This window comes from Rhizophagus irregularis, chromosome 10, assembly GCF_026210795.1.
Source record: "Rhizophagus irregularis chromosome 10, complete sequence".
NCBI classification, from domain to species: domain Eukaryota; kingdom Fungi; phylum Glomeromycota; class Glomeromycetes; order Glomerales; family Glomeraceae; genus Rhizophagus; species Rhizophagus irregularis.
In genome coordinates this window covers 5,024,178-5,049,352 of record NC_089438.1, presented here as the reverse complement: position 1 = coordinate 5,049,352, position 25,175 = coordinate 5,024,178, and the positions used below count along the sequence as shown (strand labels likewise).

The 25,175-nt window shown below is 25.5% G+C and overlaps 10 protein-coding genes across 10 annotated transcripts; 8 read left to right on the top strand and 2 right to left on the bottom strand.

Moving 5' to 3' along the window:
- Positions 1-2,765: 2,765 nt before the first annotated feature.
- OCT59_002506 (uncharacterized protein) lies at positions 2,766-3,875 on the top strand (the record flags this gene model as incomplete). Its single annotated transcript, XM_025319103.2, has 3 exons — positions 2,766-3,025; positions 3,114-3,451; positions 3,523-3,875. 3 exons carry the CDS (start codon positions 2,766-2,768, stop codon positions 3,873-3,875), a joined length of 951 nt encoding a protein of 316 aa, XP_025174502.2.
- Positions 3,876-5,245: 1,370 nt separating this feature from the next.
- On the top strand, positions 5,246-5,620 carry OCT59_002505 (uncharacterized protein; the record flags this gene model as incomplete). The annotated part of the gene is made up of 1 exon (XM_025326761.2): positions 5,246-5,620. The coding sequence occupies one exon, from the start codon at positions 5,246-5,248 to the stop codon at positions 5,618-5,620; it is 375 nt and encodes a 124-aa protein (XP_025174503.2).
- A 353-nt stretch (positions 5,621-5,973) lies between these two features.
- Positions 5,974-6,528, top strand: OCT59_002504 (uncharacterized protein). The gene is made up of 2 exons (XM_066144555.1): positions 5,974-6,171; positions 6,297-6,528. The coding sequence occupies exons 1-2, from the start codon at positions 5,992-5,994 to the stop codon at positions 6,492-6,494; spliced, it is 378 nt and encodes a 125-aa protein (XP_065995710.1). The 5' UTR covers positions 5,974-5,991; the 3' UTR covers positions 6,495-6,528.
- An 857-nt stretch (positions 6,529-7,385) lies between these two features.
- OCT59_002503 (uncharacterized protein) lies at positions 7,386-8,822 on the bottom strand (the record flags this gene model as incomplete). The annotated part of the gene is made up of 2 exons (XM_025319104.2): positions 7,386-7,640; positions 7,800-8,822. 2 exons carry the CDS (start codon positions 8,820-8,822, stop codon positions 7,386-7,388), a joined length of 1,278 nt encoding a protein of 425 aa, XP_025174504.2.
- Positions 8,823-9,108: 286 nt separating this feature from the next.
- On the bottom strand, positions 9,109-10,882 carry OCT59_002502 (uncharacterized protein). The gene has a single exon (XM_025319105.2). The coding sequence runs from the start codon at positions 10,543-10,545 to the stop codon at positions 9,883-9,885; it is 663 nt and encodes a 220-aa protein (XP_025174505.1). The 5' UTR covers positions 10,546-10,882; the 3' UTR covers positions 9,109-9,882.
- Positions 10,883-17,448: 6,566 nt separating this feature from the next.
- Positions 17,449-17,760, top strand: OCT59_002501 (uncharacterized protein; the record flags this gene model as incomplete). The annotated part of the gene is made up of 1 exon (XM_066144554.1): positions 17,449-17,760. One exon carries the CDS (start codon positions 17,449-17,451, stop codon positions 17,758-17,760), a length of 312 nt encoding a protein of 103 aa, XP_065995709.1.
- A 931-nt stretch (positions 17,761-18,691) lies between these two features.
- On the top strand, positions 18,692-19,557 carry OCT59_002500 (uncharacterized protein; the record flags this gene model as incomplete). The annotated part of the gene is made up of 3 exons (XM_066144553.1): positions 18,692-18,771; positions 18,945-19,226; positions 19,302-19,557. The coding sequence occupies 3 exons, from the start codon at positions 18,692-18,694 to the stop codon at positions 19,555-19,557; spliced, it is 618 nt and encodes a 205-aa protein (XP_065995708.1).
- A 36-nt stretch (positions 19,558-19,593) lies between these two features.
- OCT59_002499 (uncharacterized protein) lies at positions 19,594-20,058 on the top strand (the record flags this gene model as incomplete). Its single annotated transcript, XM_066144552.1, has 1 exon — positions 19,594-20,058. One exon carries the CDS (start codon positions 19,594-19,596, stop codon positions 20,056-20,058), a length of 465 nt encoding a protein of 154 aa, XP_065995707.1.
- A 105-nt stretch (positions 20,059-20,163) lies between these two features.
- On the top strand, positions 20,164-20,472 carry OCT59_002498 (uncharacterized protein; the record flags this gene model as incomplete). Its single annotated transcript, XM_066144550.1, has 1 exon — positions 20,164-20,472. The coding sequence occupies one exon, from the start codon at positions 20,164-20,166 to the stop codon at positions 20,470-20,472; it is 309 nt and encodes a 102-aa protein (XP_065995706.1).
- Positions 20,473-24,121: 3,649 nt separating this feature from the next.
- OCT59_002497 (uncharacterized protein) lies at positions 24,122-25,164 on the top strand (the record flags this gene model as incomplete). The annotated part of the gene is made up of 7 exons (XM_025329254.2): positions 24,122-24,377; positions 24,456-24,495; positions 24,565-24,586; positions 24,668-24,744; positions 24,823-24,872; positions 24,941-25,074; positions 25,147-25,164. The coding sequence occupies 7 exons, from the start codon at positions 24,122-24,124 to the stop codon at positions 25,162-25,164; spliced, it is 597 nt and encodes a 198-aa protein (XP_025174507.2).
- Positions 25,165-25,175: the final 11 nt, after the last annotated feature.

Below are 25,175 nucleotides of genomic sequence, written 5' to 3'. Positions count from 1 at the left end.
ATGGAGTTTTTTGTCATATCTTTCTTGACTATTATAATTAAGTATTTGTTGAATCCCATTTTGCATTTTATTTTCATTAAGTAATATTTGAAAAGTTTTGTCTTGCTCTTGTAAAGAAAATTTGACACTAAAAAAAGTTACAAACTATACATACCATTCAAATTATTTTGGGCTGCCATAATTATAAGTAAAATCAAAATGGATGACCTAAAAAATAAATAAATTATTCATTAAAAAAAAAAAAAAGTTAAAATATGGGTCAAATTTCCTTTGACTTTTCTTCTTTTCCTCTCTCTTCCATTTGAAACTCTCTTATTCTAATATTCTTTCCTTACACTCAAATTACACAAATTTAAGAGGTTAATAGTGATTCAATTTCTTCAATTTCTTCAATTAATTTCCAATTTATAAATTGCTATTAAAATTTTGAAGAAAATTTAAGTCATATAATGAATCACAAAAAAAATCTCAAAAACATTTTTTTTAACTTTAATAGCCTTTCTTTATATAATTCATTAAATAACCCTAATCAATCTATTAATCTTTCAATTGTCTGTCTCTTCAATATTAAGGAGTCATGTTCACAAACTTGTTTATGATATTAGAAAATGGATGGGTGATTGTTTAATAGTCAAGGAGATGATACATTAGCCTTAAATATTTTTTTATCTAAAATCATAAAATAGAAATTTTTAAGGACTTGCTAAAATAGAAATAATGATATCATATCTGAAGATGCTTCTCAGAATAAAGTTATTCAATGAGAATTCTATTTAGTATGTTCATTTCTATATTATCAGAATTCAAAAGGGATTTCCTTTTCCCCCTCTCTTGTTTTTCACTTTTAAATTAATTTCATTTATTAAGATCTATTTCTTTTATAATCCACAAACAAATAAATTATTTATTAAAAACAAACCAACAGATTAACAAATATCCATTTGTTTTTTGTTTTTCCTACATACTTCTTTCTTTTAATTCCATTAATATAAAATATTAATAAACAAATAAATTATTTATTTAAAAAAAAAAATGGATCAACAATATCAAATTCCCATATTACATCTTCATTTGTTTTTGTTTAATTTCATGAATTAATCATGATAATATAATTAACTTTTATGGAATTAAACATTATGAATTTCTATAGTAACTTTTTTAAGCTTTTTTTATTCCTCTCCTACTTCTCCTTTTTAATCCTTTATATTTTTCCTTTTCCTTTTTTTTGTTTTTTCCTTTCTTTTTTTTGTCTTCCTCTTCCCCCTTCAAGATCATTTGAGTTCAGTTAATCACCTAAATCATTCAAGGATTTATCACTTTAACATTTACAAATATACACTTAAAGGTATTGCAAAAAATCAAAGATAGAGGTGTAGATGGTTGACTCCTTGAATGTGCGCATCAATGCAGGTTCTTCCTGAAGAAATTTATGCTTCAGTGGATGATGGAGCAGTATTTAGATCAAAGGGTTTTTGGATTTTTACATAAATGATAAGCATAGGTGGGTTATTGAATTATTGCGAGACGGAGTTAATTTGAAAGAACATCAACAAAGGTTTTAGAATAATGGTTCTATTCTTAAAGTTGCAGAAGAATAGGCAGTCGTTGATATTCTAAGCAATAAAATGGGACCCTCAGATCAATATGGTAATGCTCTTTGTGATGAAACTTTTGAATCTATTCATTTAATCTACCTGATGGAACTGAACAAAATATCAAAACTCTTATTTGTATAAAGCTTAGTTATTATTACATTGTTTTTCATAAAAGTCTCATTTTTTCATTTCATTGGTAATTGGAATAGCAGATACGCAAATGCTACTATAATATTAAAGTTAAATATTTTAATCTATACCCATAATCATAGTGTTAAATATACGTTCTGTATAAAGATAGCATAAAAAAAATTACATGATCCCATACTCTACGCTTCCTCCAAATAAAAAATCACGTGCGCGTGAACACACAAGATCTCTCACATTTTATTTGTCCTATTTAAATATTAAACTTTCATCAAACCAAGATTAAGGTTTCTCGCTAAAGTTCACGTGAAAAAAATCTTGACATGAAACAGTTTCGTAAATTGTGTAATATAGATCATGTGGATAAAAATTAAAGTTTCTAAAACACAAGATACAATTTATAATTATAAATTTCCCCCCATGTACGATATAAAACTCATGTAACGATGACACCAATTTTTAGTAATAATTTACCGGAGATCACCGTAAGAATTCCATAAATAAAATTGAAAAAATAATCGGTAAAATTTAAAACTTTAAAAATAATAAGTAATTGAAAATTCCTGAACGCCAAGAACATGAATGAATATAAATGGAATAATTTTACATCTAAGTTAGGAAATTTTGATTGTTTCATTTTAATTTTTATCGTTACTCATTGGATTTCTAAAGAGTCAGGCCATAAATTAATGAAATGTTATTACAAATAATCAATTAAAAATTCATGTAAAAAGGAACTTTCTATAGTTTTTTTTTTACAATGAATTCAAAAAAAAGTAATAATAATAAATTTATTGATAATTAATAATATTAAAGAAAATCAGTAGTATAAATTTAATTTCGATCTTAATATTAATCGGACTATTAAAATTAAAAAAATTTAAAATTATAATCCAATTCAAACTTGATCAGCGTAGTAAGTTTAATCGGATAGCATGGAATAAACGCACAGACCAAATATAAAAGGAACAAATTCTTTTTGAAATTCTTTATAAAAATTTTATAATAATTATTAATAAAAGAATGGGAAATCGAAATTCTGCACAAATTCGACATTTTCGTAAAAAGAAACAAGATAATTGTACAATAAAAAATACATATAAATTTATCGATGGACGTAAATATTTTAAAAATAAAGAATGGATTTATCCATTACCAGTGGATGAAGAGGAATGTGATCGATCACAACTTCAACATTTTTTATTTCATCATATTTGGGAAGAAAATTTCAGTTCACCCGTTAAACAAATTTTAGAGAATGGTGGTAAAGTATTAGATGTAAGGTAATTAAATTCTCACTTTCTTCAAGTTCTCTGCAAAAAGATTTTTAAAATTTAATAAAATTATTTATTATTTTTAATTTTTAACCAGTTGTGGACCAGGAGCTTGGTTAATGGAGATGGCAACAGTATATGGACAAACACAATTCGTTGGAGTTGATTTGATACCAACATTTCCCACCGAAATAAAACCTCAAAATTTAAAATTTAAACAATTTGATGTTCTTAATGGATTACCTTTTAATGATAATGAATTTGATTTAGTTTGTATACAAAATTCTTCTTTATGTTTTACTGAAACCCAATGGAAAGAGATTGTGATACCTGAAATGGTACGAGTAACTAAACCAAATGGATGGGTAGAATTAATGGATGTTGAATTTAATATTCAAAATTTACCAAAAAATTTTGAACCATTATATGATGGATGTAAGTAAATTTATTATTAATATTTTAATTAATAAATTATTTGAAACTGATCTTTTTCCTTTTTTTTTTAGTTGTTAAATATTGTAAATTACATGATATAAATCTAGAAATAATTCCTCGTTTAGGTAAACTTTTACAAACTCATTCATCGGGTAAAATGACAGATTTTAATGAGGATATTCGTAAATTGTTATATTACGAAAATATTGATACAGATTCAAAAATAAATATGACAAGAAAACTTTCTAAAGAAAATATATCATCATTTTATCATACTATTTCACCAATCATATTACCTATATTAGAAATCACAAAAGAGGAATATGATGAAATAATTGATACTATTAATATTAATTTTGAAAAAAATAAATGTTTTAATAATATGCATAGATTTTACGCTAGGAAAAAGTTAGCAGAAGAATGAAAAAATAAAATGTATTATAGTTTACATAATTTTACATAGACATTTTTTTTTTAAAAAAAAAATAAAAAAAAAAAGTTTTTTTTTTCTGTACACCTTTTGACCTTTCTTACCTTGGAATGGTAAATCACGTGAAATCCAGGTCCCAATCCAAAAAATAATCACCTTACCTTTATATAAGTAATATAAGTTATATAAATAACCCAGCCAAAAACTTCATTCCATAAAGAAGAACCATTCAAAAATTCAGGTTTTACCGGTTTTACTTAAGTGCCAAATTTCTTTAATTAGAAAATTTGACGGATCGTGAACAAAAAAACCCCGACCCTTTTTTATTTTTAATTTCCCACGAAAAAAAAAAAAAAAAAAAAGGAGAAATTAAAATATCTCATGGAAAAATTAAAAATTCCCATTTGTTATTTATAAAGAATAAATAAATAAACAAAAGAAATTAGTAATTTTTTTGAAAAAAAATGATATTTTTTTCCACTTTACAATTTAAATAAATATTAAAAAAGATATTCGGTTATGATGATAAACCGTCAAACAATCGATTTATTGTTGTTATTATTAATGAAATACAAAAAAACTTAAAGGCTAAAGGCGCATTGACAACCGCCATTGGGAAAGAACATTCCCCCCCAACAAAGGGGACATTCTAATGACCTGTTTCGTACATTAACCCTGTATGGACAATTAACATTTCGGGTGCATGAGCCCCTTGTTCTGGGGGAATCACAAAGGTAATTTAGTTATTCCTGATTGTTCAGAAAATACACAGCATAATTATAAGTTACACAAAATATATTTGTTCTTCTTATTTGTTTGATTATATTGGACGATTTTGTGATTTAAGAAAATTTCCAAATTTAACAAAGCCTTGTAATATTCCAAAAATAATTGTAATAATTGCAATAAAAAATTTTCTCTCACACTATAAACAAATAAATAAAATATCGTGCGAAAAAATAATTTTAATGTAAAACAAATTTTACCAAATTTTGATTAGTATATGCAAGTAAAAATAACTTGAATATTCTGACATTTTGTGACTCAAAGAAAAAAAAAACATTTATTATTCATTAATTAAATCATTATTTCTTGTTTTTATACATGTTTCTTTTGGAGTTCCCATGTCTAGATTTATATGGATCTTCTCGGAGTTACAAATTTTTTCATTATAAACTTTTTTTAGTATATTAAATAAATTTTATTGTTCATAAAATAATATAAAAAGCACGTCCGAATTCCCCTCATCACAACAACAAAAAAAAAAATAAAAATAAAAATAAAAATAAATTTATTAAAATTATTACATTTTACATTTTTTAAAAAATTACATTACATTTAATTTTCATAACATCAAACAAAAAATGTCGAATACCATTTTATTTCGCGAAGAATATCTTTCAGCTTTTAAATCAAAGGATGGTCAAGACTTTTCAAATTATCGGGAACGTATTCTTTCAGAATTACTTCGATTATATAAACCACGTTTATTCCCAACTCAACTTGAAGCCTTGCGTGAAAGTTTCGAAGTATCTTTTCAAGAATTGGTAAATGCTACTCCTAGTGATATTGAAATCTTGGAGCGAAAATTCGACGATCAAGCTGTTTTAACTCTTGAAGAACAAAGAGAATTAGTAATAAAAGCTCGTTTTGAATGTGCTTTTCAAAGGTTAAAAGAAAATACTCGAATAATTGTTAATAGTATAAGTTATATGCCTCCTGTACCTGCTCATATTTAAAAAAAAAAAAAATAGAAGAAATTAGAAGTTTTTATTATTACATTTTTATTATCATTATCATCATCTTTATTTTTATTATTATTATTATTATTATTATTATTATTACTTTTTTTTTTTTTAATTTTCTTTTCTTTCATTTTTTCTTCTTTTTTACATCTCAATGTAAATACGTCTAATAATTTTTTTTAAAAAAAAATTTGTTACGTTGTGTAACATTTATCCATTTTTGGTTAATTTTAGTTAAATCATTTTCCCATCATTCATGATGATCAAAAAAGTAAATCAAACAAATAAAAACTTATTTTTACTATAAAAAGGGTCATTAACTTTTATCCGTAACTTTTTTTTCTTTCAATGTTCTATTTTTATAAATGTTTCTTTCTAAACTTTCAAAATTATTAAAAAAGGAATCATCATTTGTTAAACTTTGTAAAGTTAATAATATGTCTGATAACAATGATAACAATGAGAATGATTCAAAAACTTCAAATAAAAATTTTGAAAGTGAAGATAAGCCTGAATGGTATGAAGCTCATAAATTAGCAATTCAGGTAAAATAATATGTAAATCATTTTTATTTGTTGTATAAATATCGTTAAAATATCGTCATTATCATCATTATTATTACTATTTTTAAAATATTTTTTTTTTTTTTATTTATATAACTTAAAAAAAGAATAATCAACATTTTTATATCGACCCCGTAACAGGTTATAAGGTAATGACTGAGTTATATCATAAATCAAGAGGTCGTTGTTGTGGAAGTAAATGTAGGCATTGTCCATTTAATCATGAGAATGTGGGTAAAAATATTAATTTACAAGATTTAATTGATAATGAAAAGAAAAATGATGATGATGAAAATAAAAAATAATGTAAAATGAATAAAGTTAGTTGTGTAATACGTCATTTTTTATATGTTGTGCATATTTAAATATGTTGTACGTCATTGATTGGTAGAATGTCACGCGATTGTGAGATAATAATGTTGTCAATAATTTTAGTTACTGTATTGATTGGTACATTGTCACGGGATTGTGGAATGTTTCTACAAAACAAACATGAACGTATACTAACTATGTGTGTTGCAATTTAATTAAGTGTAAGTTGCATTCCTCCCTTCCATTCCACGCGGTGCTAATGACAATTTACTTACGATTGTGAAATGTTTCTACAAACAAATTAGAATTAACATGAACGGTATACTATGTGTGTTGCAATTTATTAAGTGCAAGTTGCATTCCTCCTTTCCATTCTACGCGGTGCTAATGACAATTTACTTACGATTGTGAAATGTTTCTACAAACAAATTAGAATGAACATGAACGGTATACTATGTGTGTTGCAATTTATTAAGTGCAAGTTGCATTCCTCCCTTCCATTCTACGCGGTGCTAATGACAATTTACTTGCGATTGTGAAATGTTTCTACAAACAAATTAGAATTAACATGAACGGTATACTATGTGTGTTGCAATTTAAATAAGTGCAAGTTGCATTCCTCTCTTCCATTATACGCGGTGCTAATGACAATTTACTTGTATAATATTCAAGAATAAAAACTTTAACAATTCAGTTATTTTTTAATATATATATTTTTTCATTTACAAAAAAAAAAAAAAAAAAAATTTGAGAAAAAAAAAAAATTTTTAAAATAATCTTTGTACATAATACGTGTCAATATAAGTTGGGTAAATTCGCGGTGCACCTACCACTTATAATGACTCGGTTTTTAACCTTCTCTCCCAATTTTTCCCAAATCATTATTAATTGTTATTTAATTCATTGGGTATTTTTTTCAGGTAAGAAGGCCTTGAAACTTTTTTATTCTTTTTTTGATTAGCGGAAGCAGAATGTATTATACCAAATGAATCAATTACTTCACAAGAATCTTGATTTGAATCTCTGGAATTGTTATTGTTATTATTTAAGTTGAAAGGAATTCTCGGATTTATTACGTTTAGGTTATACGTATCACTTGATTCATCTAATTTGTCGCTCCATCCTTCATTAATTGTATACTACAAAATATATATATAAGATTGACGTTAAATAATGATTTGATTTACATGATGACAATGACGATGAGATTGACAATAATGATAATGATGATAATGATGACGATGATGACGACGATGATGATGATATGACGACGATGAGTTATATAAAATTTTACAAACCTGTACGAAATTTCCTATACCACCAAAATTTATTCCAATATCACAAACAACGTAGATCCAATAATGATCAATATGTCTTATATGACTAATATTATAAATAGTGACAGGAACATATTGTATAATAAAAATCAATATATAACTTGATATTTTACTATAAATACGTTTATTTTTTTCTTTACGTTGATTTGAAATTTCTTCACTACCAAAACCTTCTTCAATCTTTATAGATCTCATTTCATATATTATACTTATATAACAGAATAAACTAACTGTCATTACTATAATTATTATGCATAAAGAAAATATTGATAAATTTTTATCATCAAATTTTCCTGCACACCAATACATATTTTGACCAAAATCTTTGTTAAGTGCTATTGTAGATATTAAAGATAAAATTAACATTCCAAGGAATAATTTATAATCATATTTTCCCAAACTAAATGATCGACTTTTTACACGAAGAAAAGTTGTTATAGCTACACCTCCCACCAAGAAAATGTTCATACATTGAAAAAAAAAAGTTAAACCACCAATTATATTACAAGTTGAACCTTCCCATGGTTTTTGAGTTGCTGCCATACGAGATATATTTATTAAATGTGATATCATAACGAAAGAATCTGTCATAGCTATATACATTGGAACCCTTAAAGTCATTGGTAAAGTGATACGACGACTACTCTTCCATTTGTAATAACTTCTATATAAGACATAACTTGTACCCACAAAGTTCAAATATACAGCTAAAAAAGATGAAATCATAACTATTATAAATCCATATTGTGATTTAAATGGTAAATTTTCAACATTTTTATCTGAATAATGTTCATTTACTTGTCGTCTACTAATTAAATTGAAATTTTTATTATTATTAATATTATTAACATTTAATTTTGATAAATTATTATTTAAATTATCATTAATATCCACCAAATAAAATGCTTCAACGTGAAATATTTCAAGAATTAATATAATTAAATTAGCTATAATAACTCTTCCATTATTCTTAAAGACTTTCATTATAATGTTCTTTTTCTTTATTTTTTTTTAAAAAAAAAATATATATATATATATATATCTTTTTCTTCGTTCGTAATGAAATAACTATATATAATATATTATATATTTTTTATTCTTTATTCGATAATCCTCATAATTGTTCAACATTAAAACAAACTCCAAATATTATGGAATTTTTTATTACTATAAACAAAATTATTTTTCAATGAAATTTTTTAAAAAAATTTTTTTTTTTCAGATTTTGCGGGGAAGAAAACGGCAGGAAAAAAGGAGAATTTTTTTTTTTAAAAAAAAATGTTACGATGAAATTTTTATTTCATTTAAATATCTAAAATATGGTAAGAGATCAATCAAAATACCGGGATGTACATTATATGAATACAATTAAGGATTAATTTATTTTCTAACAGGTTATTTAAGGACAATCCATTTTCAAAAAATCCACAATATAAATTTAAAAGCAAGGAATTGATATACATAAAATTTGTCATATTAATAATTTGGTACATAATCTTACATTTAGACTAACCATTGTTTTCGATGATTTCATTGAAATCTTCTTTAAATCGACAAACTTTCTAAATAAAGGATACACAATTTTTTTTTTTTTTCATAGACTAAATTTTTTTCTAAATTGATCCCGTCACTGTACCTTAAAAAATTTAAAAATGTTATTTGTCCATTGTCAAAAAAAAATTCTATTAATAGAAAAAAAAAAAAATATCTATTCTATTATTCTGTTTTTATGTATATATAAAACTTTAAATCATTGTATTTCAAAGAATTAATATGTCAAAGATTAGAGAGTTATTATTAAATATTATGAATAATAATATTATTATTATTTCGGAGTATCAGAATTTCACCAACTAAGCCCAATTACGTAATAATTATGGAATTATGATCCTAAATTAGGTTATATTAAAAAAATATGTGTAACAACTTTGTTAAATAAATAAATAGCATAATAACCCTTTATATATATTAAAACATTCGCGTGATCCCTTTATTTCTCTCTTTATAAGGTTAGTAAATTAACACAATATGAACTGCGTCTATTTTATAAAAAGTGTTGCGTGTTTTTATTAAGAATCTTACAAATTTTATCATCATAAGAATTCATAAAATTTGGTGTAATTTCAAGAGTTAAAGGTAAATTATTAAATTGTGATGAAGTGAATGAATTATAATTGGTTGTAATATAGGAAGATGTTTGTTGATGAACGTATGGATTATCAGATGAAGGTGATTTCATTGGTATTTTTATCGTAGGATATCTTTTCGGATTATAAACGTATCCAGGAAAGATACAATTGTGAACTTTCTTTGCACAATCAGCGAGGAATGCAAAAAGTTCTTTGATTTCTTTGGTTTCATTTTTCCATCTGTTTCCTGCAACTTTTGAAATCTTATCTAATCTATCAAATGAAGAATTTGCAGCTTGTGATAATGCCATTTTTGCTTGTAAATTTCTTCGATATATGACAAAACTATTTTGTGGTCTTGGTATTTTCGAAGTACGATGATTTTCAAGGGGAGTTAAAAGGTCATAAAGGGAAAGTGTAGTATGTTGTTTAATTTTAAGTAATGTTGCATCATCAATATATGATGAAACTATTTTACTAACAATTTGTGAAAATTTTTCGTGATTTTCATTCCTATAATCACTGATTTGATATGGTGCATAATGTTCGCTTGTTAAATATGGCATTATGATTGTCATGATGATTGATGATTGATTGATGATGAGTGATGATGACGTATTTTTCTCGTTGAGTTAAAAGAAAAATTTAAAGAAATTAAAAAGTTATTTTGTTATATTTAAGAATTTAGAATTTTTAGAAAATTTAGAAAAAGGTTTAAATTTACTAACGACAAGATGTTGGCTTTATATAATCATCTATGCTTTTGTGATTTTTTTAGGCAAAATGCGATATGCACTATAACGAAACTTTTAAAAATTGAATAGACCATTAATTATGGTAAAAAAAAAAGAAAGAAAAAAGAGTTAAAGTTTATTTTTTTTTATTTTTATTTTTTTTTATAAAAAAAATGGTATTGTCATTAATCATGATAAATAAATACATTTAATATATTTTTTTTTGTTTAACTTTATTTACTCGTTTCCGATGATGAGATGATAATTAATTATTTGTCTGGTATTGTTGTTATTATTTGTTATTATACATCTAATTTATACATATTGCGAAATATTTTTTTTTCCAAGATTTTACCAGCTTTTCTAATTTTTAAGAACAATAGCATTTTTTTTTAAGGTCTTGATCTGCTAAAGTAAATAATTTAACCATTTATATATTACCCACGAAAAAACTGTCCAATTTGTTAATTGTAAAAGAAAAATTTATCAACATCCCCTTATTCTTCCGTGCATAATAAGGATTCTACAAACATTCGATGAAAAAAAAAAACTTGTTTCAAACTTGAATATTTTTTTTTCTTTTTCTTTTGTTTATTTAAATTATTCCGCGATGTACATTAAAAATGATTGGTACACTTATAATGTCGTGTAAAAAGAATTTCGGATTACAAACGTGGGCAGCGTGGCGTAATACGTAGTAGAAAAAAAAAAATCTTTTTTTTTTCCTTCGAAATTTAAATCTCTTTAATATACAGTATTGGTATATATTTAATATACTAAATCGACTGTTATTCATTGCGTAATTCGGGTGTCTAATTATTACGTGGTTTTTATCTAATTTTATAATGGTTTGACTGTTTTGACTGTCAAATGTTCAGGTAATGAGTCCCCGAGTATCAAGTCAAACTCCTTTTTAAAATTAGTACTATATTACATAATTTGATGAAATAATCCGCAGCAAATCTCGATTTAACTGATTTATACAAATTCTTCGATACTATGTTACAGATATGGTAATATTATATTACGAACAAACGATTATCATACTCTGAACAATTGTCTTTTATTTGATCTTCTTAACCAAAAAAATTCTAGTCTAGATTTTACAAATTGTATTACTATTTAATTTTATTATTATTCCATTTTATATTTTCTTCTATTATACTTATATCTCCCTTTTTCTTGGGAAAATAAATTTTTTCTCTTTTTTTTTTTTTTTTTTCGGAAAATGAGATGGTTAGATAGATTATGCAACAGGTCTGACGAAAAAAAAAAACGTGCAATTTAATTACTTACTATAAGTGGTAAAGGGTAATTTACTTGGCACATATAGCTGCGAATTAAAAATCCACTTACCTCTTTTCCCGGGTTATTTGTTCAGGATCTTCCTTATTTGGAATGGTGCTTCCTATTGTAATTGATTCAACGTCACTACGTCACCAATTTTCACGTGAAACAAATAACTTTTAAACTAACATATATTTAAATTAAACAAATTAAACAATTAATACTATAAAGCCTTCTCTACTATTGTAAAGTAACTAAGTCTATAAAAATATAAAATAATATGATTTATTAATAGGATTTTATTAAAATTTTAAAATTATAACTACTCATTTAACCAGCAAATATTACATTAAAATAAATATCTTACTTTTTTGAATAAAGCTATTCTGTATTTTAAATAATATTTCTTTTTAATAAACAAATAATTTAAGAAAGTAATTTCATTTGTAATAGTAATAATTTTATTCATAATAATTATAGTAATATCTTTTACTGAGCTATTTTGCATTTTATATAATATGTTATAGTTTATTTTTTTAATAAATAGTTCAAAAAGCATATTGCAAAAGCTAATAGTAATTTTATAAAAAACTAATAGTATGCAAAATAATGATAAATATAAGATTTAATAATATTAATATAAAATTGAAAAAATATAAAAAACAAAGTAAAATTGATAGGAAAATAATTAATATTAATGGAAAATTAAAAGATATATCACTTTCAGCTTTTACTTATAACAATCTATTTAAAGTAATAGTAACTTTTTTTTAAAAAAATTTATAAATGAAATATAAACATAAAATTAAAATATATAAGAAAAACTGTTAAATTTTATTAGCTATTTTTCTTTTAATAATGATATTACCTGACAGTATATACATGAGGTATTCTGGTATATAATGAGTGGTTTATACTTTAATAATATTTGTTTTAAATTAATAATATAAATATTCAATTTATTGTTTATATATTATTATTTTTCTTAATAAATAAAAGTATAAATATACTGGTTTAAACTGAAAGGAGGGGTTTCTTTCTAAGAATAAGTATGCATGTGTAATTGCAGAATATACTCTTATAGTCTAATATCTGCCTAACAGTATACATAATTATGGAGTTCTTTGCAGGATGACAAGTGGTTTAGAACTTATTAATATTTACTCATGTATAATGTACAGTGAATTATCATTTAAATAAAGATTTAAATATATTGCAACAAAAAAAAAAAGTATAAGAATTAAAAAATAATAATAATAATATATAATTAGTTATTATTTTGTAATAAATTTAATTAATAATTTTTTACTATAAATTAATCTGTAATATTATAAATAAAATTTATTGTAAAATAAATTATATAAAATAAAATATATGAATTTTCAAATAAATTTTCTAATTTAATCTGACTCACATAAAATTGATGCAATTGATGGATTGGTAGGATTGGGTTCCAAAAAAATAGTTGCAAAAACTGATTTTTTTTCTTTGAATAATTTTTGATTTTTTAATTCAATCATTCACTTAAAAAAAGTCTCATATTTGCAATTATTTTTTACACTATATACATAGGTTTTTTTTTCTTTTACATCAAACATTAATATACCTTTAAAATATTTTGATTTTCCTTTAAGATCATCTAATAATTTTATATAATTTCATATAAGACTTCAGTTTTTTCAGTAATGATCAGCTTGTGTAATATTTAAGTAGTGGTCTGAATTGGTAAACCGCAATCCGTTGATCTGCCGGATATATCCGTTTATCCAGATTGGAAATTTGTTAAATGGATAGGTTTCACCAGATCAGCAGATATTCACTAAATATCCGGTGGATGTGATCATATGTTAAATGATATAATAAAAGTTTTTCCCACTCTTTTTTTAGCATTTTTATTCTGATTTTTCATTTTCTCTCGTGTTTTTCTCTTGTGTTTTTCATGACAAAAATGTCTTTGCCCCAATTTTCAAACTATATCCAAATAGATGAAAGTGAATAAGAAGAGCTATTACAACAAACACCAATAATAACCAATCAAAAATTAAGTGAGAAGCTAATACAAAAAAGGAAGCAACGCGTTGAAAAAGATGTTGAAACAGAAGGTGAAAGTAATACTGAATCTTTACAAAAACGAGGAAAAAAAGGAGGTTCAGAAGAGCATAATTGGATTTGGAATTATTATGAAAAACTTGTTGCAAAATCACCATATGTTCGAACAGTAAAGTGTCAGGTTGAAATTTATGGTAAAAAGGGTTTACAGCCATGTGGAAAAATAATAAATTCAAAGAATTATTCAACTAGTAACTATATTGTCCATTTAAATACCGCGCATGGTAGTATTACTAAAGAAATGCATGAACGAAAAATGAAAGAGCAACAAGTAACATAACAACCACAAATTGACACTATGTTTCACAAGATAATCTCTGATAATTCACAAAGAAAAGCACAACTTGATCAAAAATTTATTGGCATATTAGTAAAAGATCATTAACCGCTTAGTATTCGTGAAGATGAAGGATTCCTTAAGTTTATTTATGAACTTGATTCTTTATATCAACTACCAAGTAAAAAAAAAATACTTGAGTTACTTACAAATGGATACAAATCATATAATAATATCAAAGACATTTTAGTTAATAAAATGGATTCAGATATTATTAATTGCTCTTTAACTACTGACTTATGGACAGTTCGTAGTAGAATGGAATATATTGGAATTATGTGTGCATATATTGATAAACAGTTCAAATTAAATGAAGCAATTCTCACAATCAAATATGTGCTATATCCTCATACTGGTGAAGCTATTGCTGAAGAAATTATGAGCATTTTAAGTGAATGGAAATTAACTGATAAAGTATTTACAATTACAACTGATAATAGCAGCAATATGATAAAATCTGCACGATTAATTCCTAGGTTGATTAGAATACCTTACACGGCACACACACTTCAATTGGTAATCGGAAAAGGTCTCTTACCAGCAAAAGTATTAATTGCAAGAGCAAAGCGGCTTATGTTATTTTTTACATCTCCAAAGCAAACAGAAAAACTTCTAGAAATTCAAAAAATATGAATCAAGTTATTAACGAGATAAATGATATAAATTCCTGATTTTTAACAAATAATGATGATTTTTATTTATTTTAATTAATGAAAATTATAAAATTATACAAAAATTACTATTTTTTTAACAAAAATTATTATAATTATTTTAATGAAAATTATTATATATAAAAACCATTTTTTTTAATGAAAATTAATTTTTTTAACAAAAATCATTTAACGAAAATCATTTATTTACTGAAAATTATTTAACAAAAATCATTAACAAAAATCATAACAAAAAATTATTTATTTTATTTTTTTAACAATAAATCATTTTATTTATTAATTCTAATGATAATTTTTTTAATTAAAAATCTATATTTAAATAGAATCTTCAAAAAAATGATCGATACCTTCAAATTATTGCTGATGTGAAAACTCGTTGGAATTTGTCATATCTTGCCTGGAAGCGGTTAATTGTAATAAAGGATTTTATCAATATTATGATAACAACACTTTGTATTGATTCAGATAAACAAGCAAAAAAAGATGGAAAATGATTCAAAGATATTAATCTTACCGAAGATGAGTGAAATGCAATTAGCGAGTTAATTCCAATTCTTGAACTTTTTGCTAATGCAACTGAATTATTAGGTGATAGCTAATACGCAACTGTAAGTTTTATGTATCCTGCAATTAATGTAATAACAAAAGGTGTAAAATCAAGTAATTCTAATTCTAATGAAGTGGAGGTTGTAGATTTTACTGAATCAAATACAGCATTTGATAATGATGTTGAATATGAAGATTCAGAAGATGGAGATATTGCTAATAATCAATCAAAATAACGTAAGATCAAGATTAATATACCACAAGATTGTAAAAATTTAATTTTAAAAGTCAAAAGTGCTTTATATGAGTCCATTACTCACTATTGGAATATCTCAGAAGACTATGGATTAATTGCAACATTATTAGATTCTCGTTGCAAATCCTTATTTTTTGTTTTCCCAGAACTTTACAGTAATATTCATTTGAAATTAAGATCAATTTATAATAAGATGAAATTAGAATATAGCGAACAGGAAAAGGATTGTCATGAAGAATATTTAACAAATTCATTATTGGCAAGTATGTTCAGTAGAAGATATAAACGTGGTAATGAAGTTACTGAATATCTAAGGGTTGAGGAAATTGGTTTTTCTGAGTGTCCTTTTAATTGGTAGTCTAAGAATGAAAACCGATTTCCAATTTTATCAAAAATGGCACGTAAATACTTGGCAATTCTTGCAACTTCCATACCAAGTGAAAGACTATTTAGTGATGCTGGAAATCTTATAACAGTTCGATGTACCAGTTTTTTACCTTCAACATTTGAACACCTCCTTTTTTTAAAACGAAATTGGGATTTGGTTGGATCTATATTTGCTGAAAAATAAGTTCAGATATCTAAAAGTGATGTATATATAAGTTAATTAGTTAAATTATTTTTATTTTTTTTTTTTAATTTAAAATTTATTTATTATAGAAAAAATGGAAAAGTTACGCTCATGCTGATGATTAAAATATGTTTAGCATATATTTGAATACATAAAAATTTGCGTACACAATTATTGAATAAAATAAAAATAAAAAATTATTTGTTATCGAAAAAATTATAAAAATTATAATTATTTATTTAACAATTTAGTATCCATTTTTAATCGCAAGTTATATCCAGTTATCTAAGGTTAAAAATGGATTTTTAACCAGTTAAGAAATTTGTCAAACGGATATGATCCATATGGATCAACAGATCACCAGTTCGAACCACTACATTTGAGTTGGCCCTGTTTTATTTATCTATCCCTTAGATATCATATATCTAAAAATAGTGTTCAGAAAGTATAACATAAAAGGAAATTTGGACTGCCGATCAAAATGATCTGCATCTGAGGATAGTGTGGTAAGATCATCCCCCAGATGACAGTTTTCATCCGGATCGAAGCACTAGTTGTACAAGATAGTATGATTCAGTGAAGATTATATATACTAGTTATGGTAAACATTAAGTTGGTAATACAATACTCACAATTAGTAATTTATCTCTCATTCCATAAAAAAAAACTCATGTATGAAATAGGCAAGTAGCCTAGTACATAAGTCATTATATTTCCATACTTAGTCAAATACAACCCCGTATGACCAAAAAATTTGCGTAACACTTTAATAAATACTCTGAGAATTCATCAAATCAAAATTCTAATGAGAAATGATTAATCATTTTTTTGTGTACTAATTATTTTTTTTGTGTACTGATCATGATGAATTTGGAAAAGTTTTCACAAGTATATATATATTCTCAAAATTTCTCTCACATTAAAAAACACCTGAAAATTCTTTTTTTTATAGAATTATCTCTAAAACGAAATGATGGTGTCAATAAATTGTTTACTCCTAAGAAAGACTTCTTTTCATGATACTTTTGCGGTTAATGTTGCTAATGATAATGACATTCGTGATTCTTTGGTCAAATTTGATAATTTAAAGATTTTAGACCTCAAGTATCTTATCTATAATGAGATTAATCATGATATTAAGTTTAATTATAATGACATTGACCTTTGGAAGATTAACATCGCTTACAATGATAACAAGCTTAAACATGTTACTACTGAAGATGAGTTTGGAGGCAAGAAGTTAATACCCATCCACTCAATTAAGAAACATTTTTTGGAATAATTGCTTGTAGATGAGAACATTCACGTCATAGTACAATTGTCCGCTGTCACTGCCACTGGTAAGTGTCCCCTAACGTTTTACCTCTCGAACAAGAAATTTGCAGTTGAAAAAATTATCGAGTTTGGTCTGATCTCTTTTTTTTAGCAGGTCTCTCCCAGCAGGGCATTACACAAGGTACAGTATCTAAATAACTTCAAGTATCTATTGGAATGATGTCAAAAAATTTCTAACAAATCTGCTAAATTTTGCTTTTTAATGCTCAAAAGATCGCTTGAGGAGGCCTTATTCATTATCTTGCAGAACATACCAGATAAAATTAAAACATCAATAACAAAAATCCCAGATATTATGCCACTAAAAGATCGTGATACTAATACAGTATTGAAGATATTCAACCGTAATGTTGCCAAAGATTTTTACCATTTACTAGCAAAGCGAAGTTTAACTTCCTTATCTGTAATAGGGTGGCCGGAATAGGTACTTTTGTTTGTAACTATGTATACATTATGTATTATCAATTGCTATTAATTTCTAACCTCACGTGTTAATCATCAGGTAAAACTTGTTGAGGAAAGGAGCTCTTCAACTCTGTTAAACGACATTGGAAACCACCATATGAATGGAAAAAACCAGAATACTTATATATAATTCTTGATTTCGTAAGTAGTATCCGCCTTGGTAATATTGATAAAAATTTGAACGCATCCACCATTCTTGATCTCTGTATTGCCTACAACTACTTTGCGCGCAAAAAAATGAGCTTTGAAATCTTCCAGACTTTAGCGCAGCTATATTTCATTTTTTTAAAATAAATTTTGTGTTCAGTGGTATTTTATTCCATCTAAACATTCATAGACTTGTTATTATACTTCACATCGATGAATATCAAGAAATTTTCACTTTTGAAAACAATAAAGGGCTTTTTAAAGAGATGATGTTAACTCTTGGACCTTTAATGACAGAATCTAATAGTGAATATTACGTCCAAACATTTTTATTGGGGACAGTAACGTAAGACGTAACCAAGGACTTCAAACAACAGAATATTCCTTTACATTTGTCCATTGTCCCCTCCTATTAACCAAATCAATTTTGGAAATTTTTGATTTTTTTGCTAAAAAAGAAGATAAGGAGGGATATTGGATGTGTAACACCAGTGTTTTACAACTTTTGTATAATACTAGTGAACTTCCACGAGCATTAGAAACCATTATTAACGAATGTTTCAAAAAAGAAACCTTCTTTCTAGACGTGAAGAATAATAATTTTACTTTATTTGATGACGTGTTCCAAGTCGTCATTAATAGTCTCGCAAATCAGTATAAACTAGATAAATTTATTAAGAATAATTGTAATATTAGTTATAAGCTCCTGTATTATTCTATCAGAGCCATTCCAGTTGATCTTGATACAGTTATAAGTAAAAAACTGAAAGTATTAACAGTGAAGGACTTAATGCGCGATGGGTATTTAATTCTAAAGAATATTGGTACTAAATACTTAGCAGAAATGCCTTTTTACTTTATTTATATATACTATAGATGGTTAAACATAGTCCCTGACACTACACACAAAATGCTCCAGCCTGATTCAAAGATGGTTTGGGATACTTTAGAGAAATTTGTAGCTAACTATAAGATATTTCGCAATAACCTATTTGCTAAGCTAAAGAAATATAAGAAAGGAATTTCTTTGAAAGAATTTTATCATGGGGCAGTTAGCAAAGACTTGGTTCTAGAAATTAAAATGGGACTCAAAAAATTAGACTTACGTGAGGCGAAAAACCAGTTTCCATAAACTGGCCTTCCAATAAACTGCTTAAATAACAAAGTCATGGATCTGAATGGCTTTGTTATTTTAAATGGCCACTCGGCACCATTTGCTGATATTTTTTTATTACGCAAAACAATTCCTGAAAGTAGAAATCTTCTTATAGCATTTCAACAGAAATGGTACACTACGTCACAAGAATTTACCATAGATGATGCTGTAATAGAATGTAATAAGAACAAAAATGCTTATAAAGATGTAGAAGATTACGATTTGAGGAAATTTCTTAAGGAGTCTTGTATTGTGACAGTCATTTTTACATCACGACCATTCAAAGGGAATCCTAACGATTTACCAGATGACTGTCTGATTATTGCAAAGAGGAACTTTAGTCAGTATTTTGGCCTCTTGTTTGCTTTACAATTGTCTTTTGATATTGTAAATCATCTCAATATCAACTCTTTAGAGCCCAAACAAATTGCTGAGAGAATTGATGGGATTGGAGATAAGGTTGGTTGCTGTAACTGAAGTAACAATTACTATATATCAAATTACAACTTTTAGTGGTTGTAATATTATAAATGTAAGTTGTAAATTGGCTGTAAATACTACACTATTGTAGTTAGCTAAAAGATGATAATTTTGATTTACAACCATTATATTTACTTGACTTTTGGACTTACAACTATTTATGGAGACCAAACATTAGTTGGAGAGGTTATATCTGAGGCCATATATAAAAATCGACCATATAAAAATGCCAGTGAACTTATTGAAAAGAACAAAACTTATAAGATTACACTTGAAAAAGCTAGAACACAGCTGGAAGATTGCTCATTCGCTCCACACTCATTCTTTCTAGATGTTGATGAGCATGATTTAATGATGATAGATGAATATGATGAATATGATGAATATGATTCATACTCAGATAATGAATGATACAAATACAGAAATAGATATAAATACAGATACAGATATGGAAGTTGTCTGAAATTTGGCAACCATACGAGGGCGATCAAAAAAAATAAATTTCAAAAAAAAAAGAAAATCACTCTTTCGTGGCGTTGAATTTGTTTTTTCATTATTATCAAACCTTAAATTTTTTTTTCGCTTTAATATGCAGACACTTTTATTTTACCAAATTATGCTGAACATTATATATTGTTAAAATAGAAATGTGGCGCAGTAATTTTATGTAGATCAATTTTGTAGATCATTTCGTAGATCCCTTGATTTTTTGATTTTCTTGATTTATTTGATAAATCTGATAAATCTGATAAATTTGATATATTTGATTTATTTATTTTATTTGTTATATTTTATTTATTTGATATATTTATTTTATCTTATTTATTTATTTTATTTATTTATTTTATTTATTTATTATATTTGTTTTATTTATTTTATCAAATATTCTTGATTTTTATTTTATTATAAATAGTGATAGGATTTTACCAAGTAGAAGGGGGAGGTCAGATAGTTAGTTAAGAATTGTATTGTAGTTTTCAAGTTATACGAAAAGAGTATTATTCCCAGTAGTATAATTCAAGATAGTTAATTTCGCAACCAAGAGATTATCTATATTTTTCGTCGTATCTAAAATCTTACATTATTTTAATAAAAACCTATTTTCTTTAACTGAACATCCAACGTTATTTTACGTGATTATTTGTGATCAACTTAAGACTCTCCTATTAAGTTAAACTCCAGTTAACCTGTTAAAGCGTTAAAGTTTTTCAGTCGGCTTTAATCGTTGACAGGATAACAATATTAATGTAATATAAATTAAACATTATTCTGTACTTACAGTCATAATAAACAAGAATTTTTTGGGAATATGAAAATGCTCATTGCAAAAATTCTATGATTTATATAACAAGTATAATAATAAGTTAAAAATTATAAAAAATACCATAATTTAGTCATTATTAATCCAATCAATATGTATTTGCTATCATTTGAAATGTCTCAATGAGACGAATATAATGAGCTAAAGATCATGAAAATCCAATCATTGGATCAAAAAATATTCATATGGAAATATCTAAATGTTTAAAAACATAATTGTACACTGAATATTGATTATGTAAAGATGATATTACTATCATTCAAATCCTTTCAATGAGACGAATCAAATGAATGTAAAATTATGAAATGTCAATCACTAGATACCCAAATATCTTTAAATGTCTGTATAATATTAATCGCCCTCTGTATTACGCATCTACAAAAACATTAATATAGTGTGTGTATATTGTATTATTTTTATTATCTGCATCAGATGAGTTACTTATTGAAGAATTAATCGAATGTATTCAAGATCATTTAATTAAAAAAACAACTGAAATATATTGGATTCAACAAAATTTTTCTTTTGTTCTCAATACTATTTTTATCTTGCTTGTAATATTATTAACATGTATTCTAATATGTAATAAATACTATAATATATTCGTTCTGTAATAAAAAATTTTAAATTGCTTCTATGATTTCCATAATAAATTATCAAATTCCAACATATATTCCATTCCTATATTTATGTTATTTTCTTTAACCAATTCCCACCTATATGATGAATGGTGTGATTAATTTAAAAATAAATACCTTTGTAAGTATTTGAAATATATACTTTATTGAGAAGAGCTAATATTAAAATTTCTCAAAATCTTACCTTACAGAATTATTTAATTTTGAAAAATGAAAAAAATGGAAAAAAACAAAAAACAAAAAAAATGAAATTTTTTGTGATTTTTGCAGATTTTGAAGTTATTATCTCAATTTATAAAATATCAGTGTTTTTTAAATTACTTTTTTTATTATTATTATACTCAAAGGGAATTACTTTTTTTTAAAAAAATTATAGTAATATATATTTAAAAGTATTTATACATAAATTTTTAGTTTTCTAGCAAACACTTTTATTAATCAAAAAAAAAGTGAGGCAATTTTTTCTCAAATTATGCTAAAATTATGTCAATTGGCAACTTTAAAAGATTATTTGCAAAATTTTTAAATCTTATAAAAATCATATTAAACATTTGAATAAAGAGACCAAATGTCAAAGTTTTTTTAATAAAAAATTTCAAGCTAATTTAGCTAAAACTTAATAGACTTATTTATCTATGGAAGAAAGATTTCATATGATTTTCCATATTTTTTGATTTATAAGCAAATTTGTAAAATTTTGAACTTTTTAATAATTATATTAAATCCATATATAAAATAGATCAAATGAAGTTTTTTCAGTAAAAATTTCAAGAAATTTGATAAACTTGCCTATGTCGGGAATCATTCTTCTTTTTACTTCCTATTATAGGCGGGCGGATCGGCAATTAATAATTTAAATTTATACTATTGAATTAATTTAATAAAAAAATTAATTTTTTTAATTATATATCGTACCCTTTTTGCTGATTTTACTGATCTCTTCCCTAGTTTGTTTAGTTAGTCGCTCATTATACTTTTCTCTTTTTCCCAATTAGCCCTTCGAGAAATATTCCGTTTTTTAATTTATACTCTATACTCTTAGCTATGCCATGCGCTATATGCGCTATAGGTTCTTTTTGTATAGTAGGAAAAATTTTTTTGCGGAATCGGACTGAGCCGATTTGACCTGGTCTAACGTAGAGAGTTAATAAAATTTTGTGATCTTATGATTGAAATGGGTTCGCATGATCGAACTTTACAATTAATTTGTTGATTATTAAGATAGCCAAAAAAAAAAATTAGCCAAACAGATAAAACACATGTAAACATCTCAGATATTAGCAAAAAAAAAATTTTCAATTTCAATTAAAAAATCAATTCTTTCGATATTAACCATGTGGTTGATAAGGACGTCATAGCGGATAAGCGGAATACAGAAGGCCAGGCGAAATTTCAAAAATATTTTTTTATTAATTAGACTCAGTGAATTTGGACTTGGAATTTTCTGATTTTATTTTATTTTTTTTATTAGAAACTGTTAATATTAGATATTAAATGACATAATATTATTTGAAAGTTTAACAATTCAATTTAAAATTTCAACAATAAAACAATAAATAGTTTATTAGTTATAGTGATTTACAGAATTGTCGATCAAGTATCGCCTAATTGCCGCAATAAAAAAACTCATATTGCTTAATTAAAAAAAAAGCGGGCCTGTATCACTAATTGAAATTAATTGATCGGAATTGATCGGCAATTTAAATCATAAAGATTCGAACTTTCGAATCGATTCCAAACAATTTATTATTATTATATCAAAAAAGGAAAATAAAAAGAATTTTCACAAGAAAACATATGATAAATAGCCGACTTACAGCTAATCTCAAAATTATAAGAATAAATTATACTGTAAACGGAAATAAATGGGTTAAGCATCTATCTTTTTACTATGAACGTCTTTCATTCTAGAATGACATAATAAAAATAGTAAGGCCATTCATAATAAAATATTGCTAATATATCCTTAATTCTAATTTAATTTAACACGTTTAAGATTTTTTTCATACGAAGATTCGTTGTATTGTGAAATTTGTTATATTAAAATTCGCTATAAAAAGGGCAACAATCACACTTTTATCTCATCATTAGATATATAACAATGGCTTTCTATGGAATCTTTTTCTTTTATATTATTTTTTGGACAGCAGTAGTCTCGCCCACGCCAATTTTGAACCGGGGGTATATACCAAAAACAAATAATATTGATTTCACTATAGAAAAAGTTACTTTAGCTCCAGATGGATTTACTCGTCAATTATCAACCGTTAATGGACAATTTCCTGGACCAACCATAGAAGTTAACAAAGGAGATCGTATTTTGATGAAAATTCGTAATAAATTGGGAGAATCAACAGGTAATTTGTAACGAATATTTTCTTATGTTTTATGTGTTGTACGTGTTTTTAAGCGAATATTGCAAAATGAAATATTAGCTATGCATGCGCACGGAATGCTTCAAAGAGGGACTCCTTGGTATGTGATTTTTTTTTGTCGGAATTAATTTTTACAAAGACCATACTAATTTCACAATCGACTATATAGGTTCGATGGAGTACCATGGATGGTGAGTTTATGGAAAAAACCGATTCGTATAATTATATTCTTTCAATCTTGACCAATCATTGATTAACACGTACACTATCAGGCTCAATGCGTTATACCAGACGACTACGAATTCACCTACAATTTCACTGTTGCCGACCAAGTCGGCACTCATTGGTAGTAAGTATTTATGAGACCAAAAAAAAAAAATCATTTGAACTCCTATGTACTCACTGTATATCTATAATATTTCTTTAGTCATGCGCATGAAACGATGCAATATGTTGATGGAGTTTTTGGCGCGTTAAGTAAGTTATTTAATTATTTAATTTAAATCGACTTTTTTTTTAATCTAATTCCTTATGACTTTTATTAGTTATTCACGATCCTGATGATCCGTTTAAATCGGAATATGATGAGGAAATTATTGTCATGCTGAATGATTATCATCACACCAATGCACAAATTTTATTAAAACAATTCTTAACTCCTGAAAGTCATGGAGAGGAGGTAAATTAATGTTTGAAGCTTAATTCGAAATTCTTAAATTCATATTAATTCATTCTCGTTATATTATAATAGCCAGGTAAGAAAGATTGATATAAGTACAA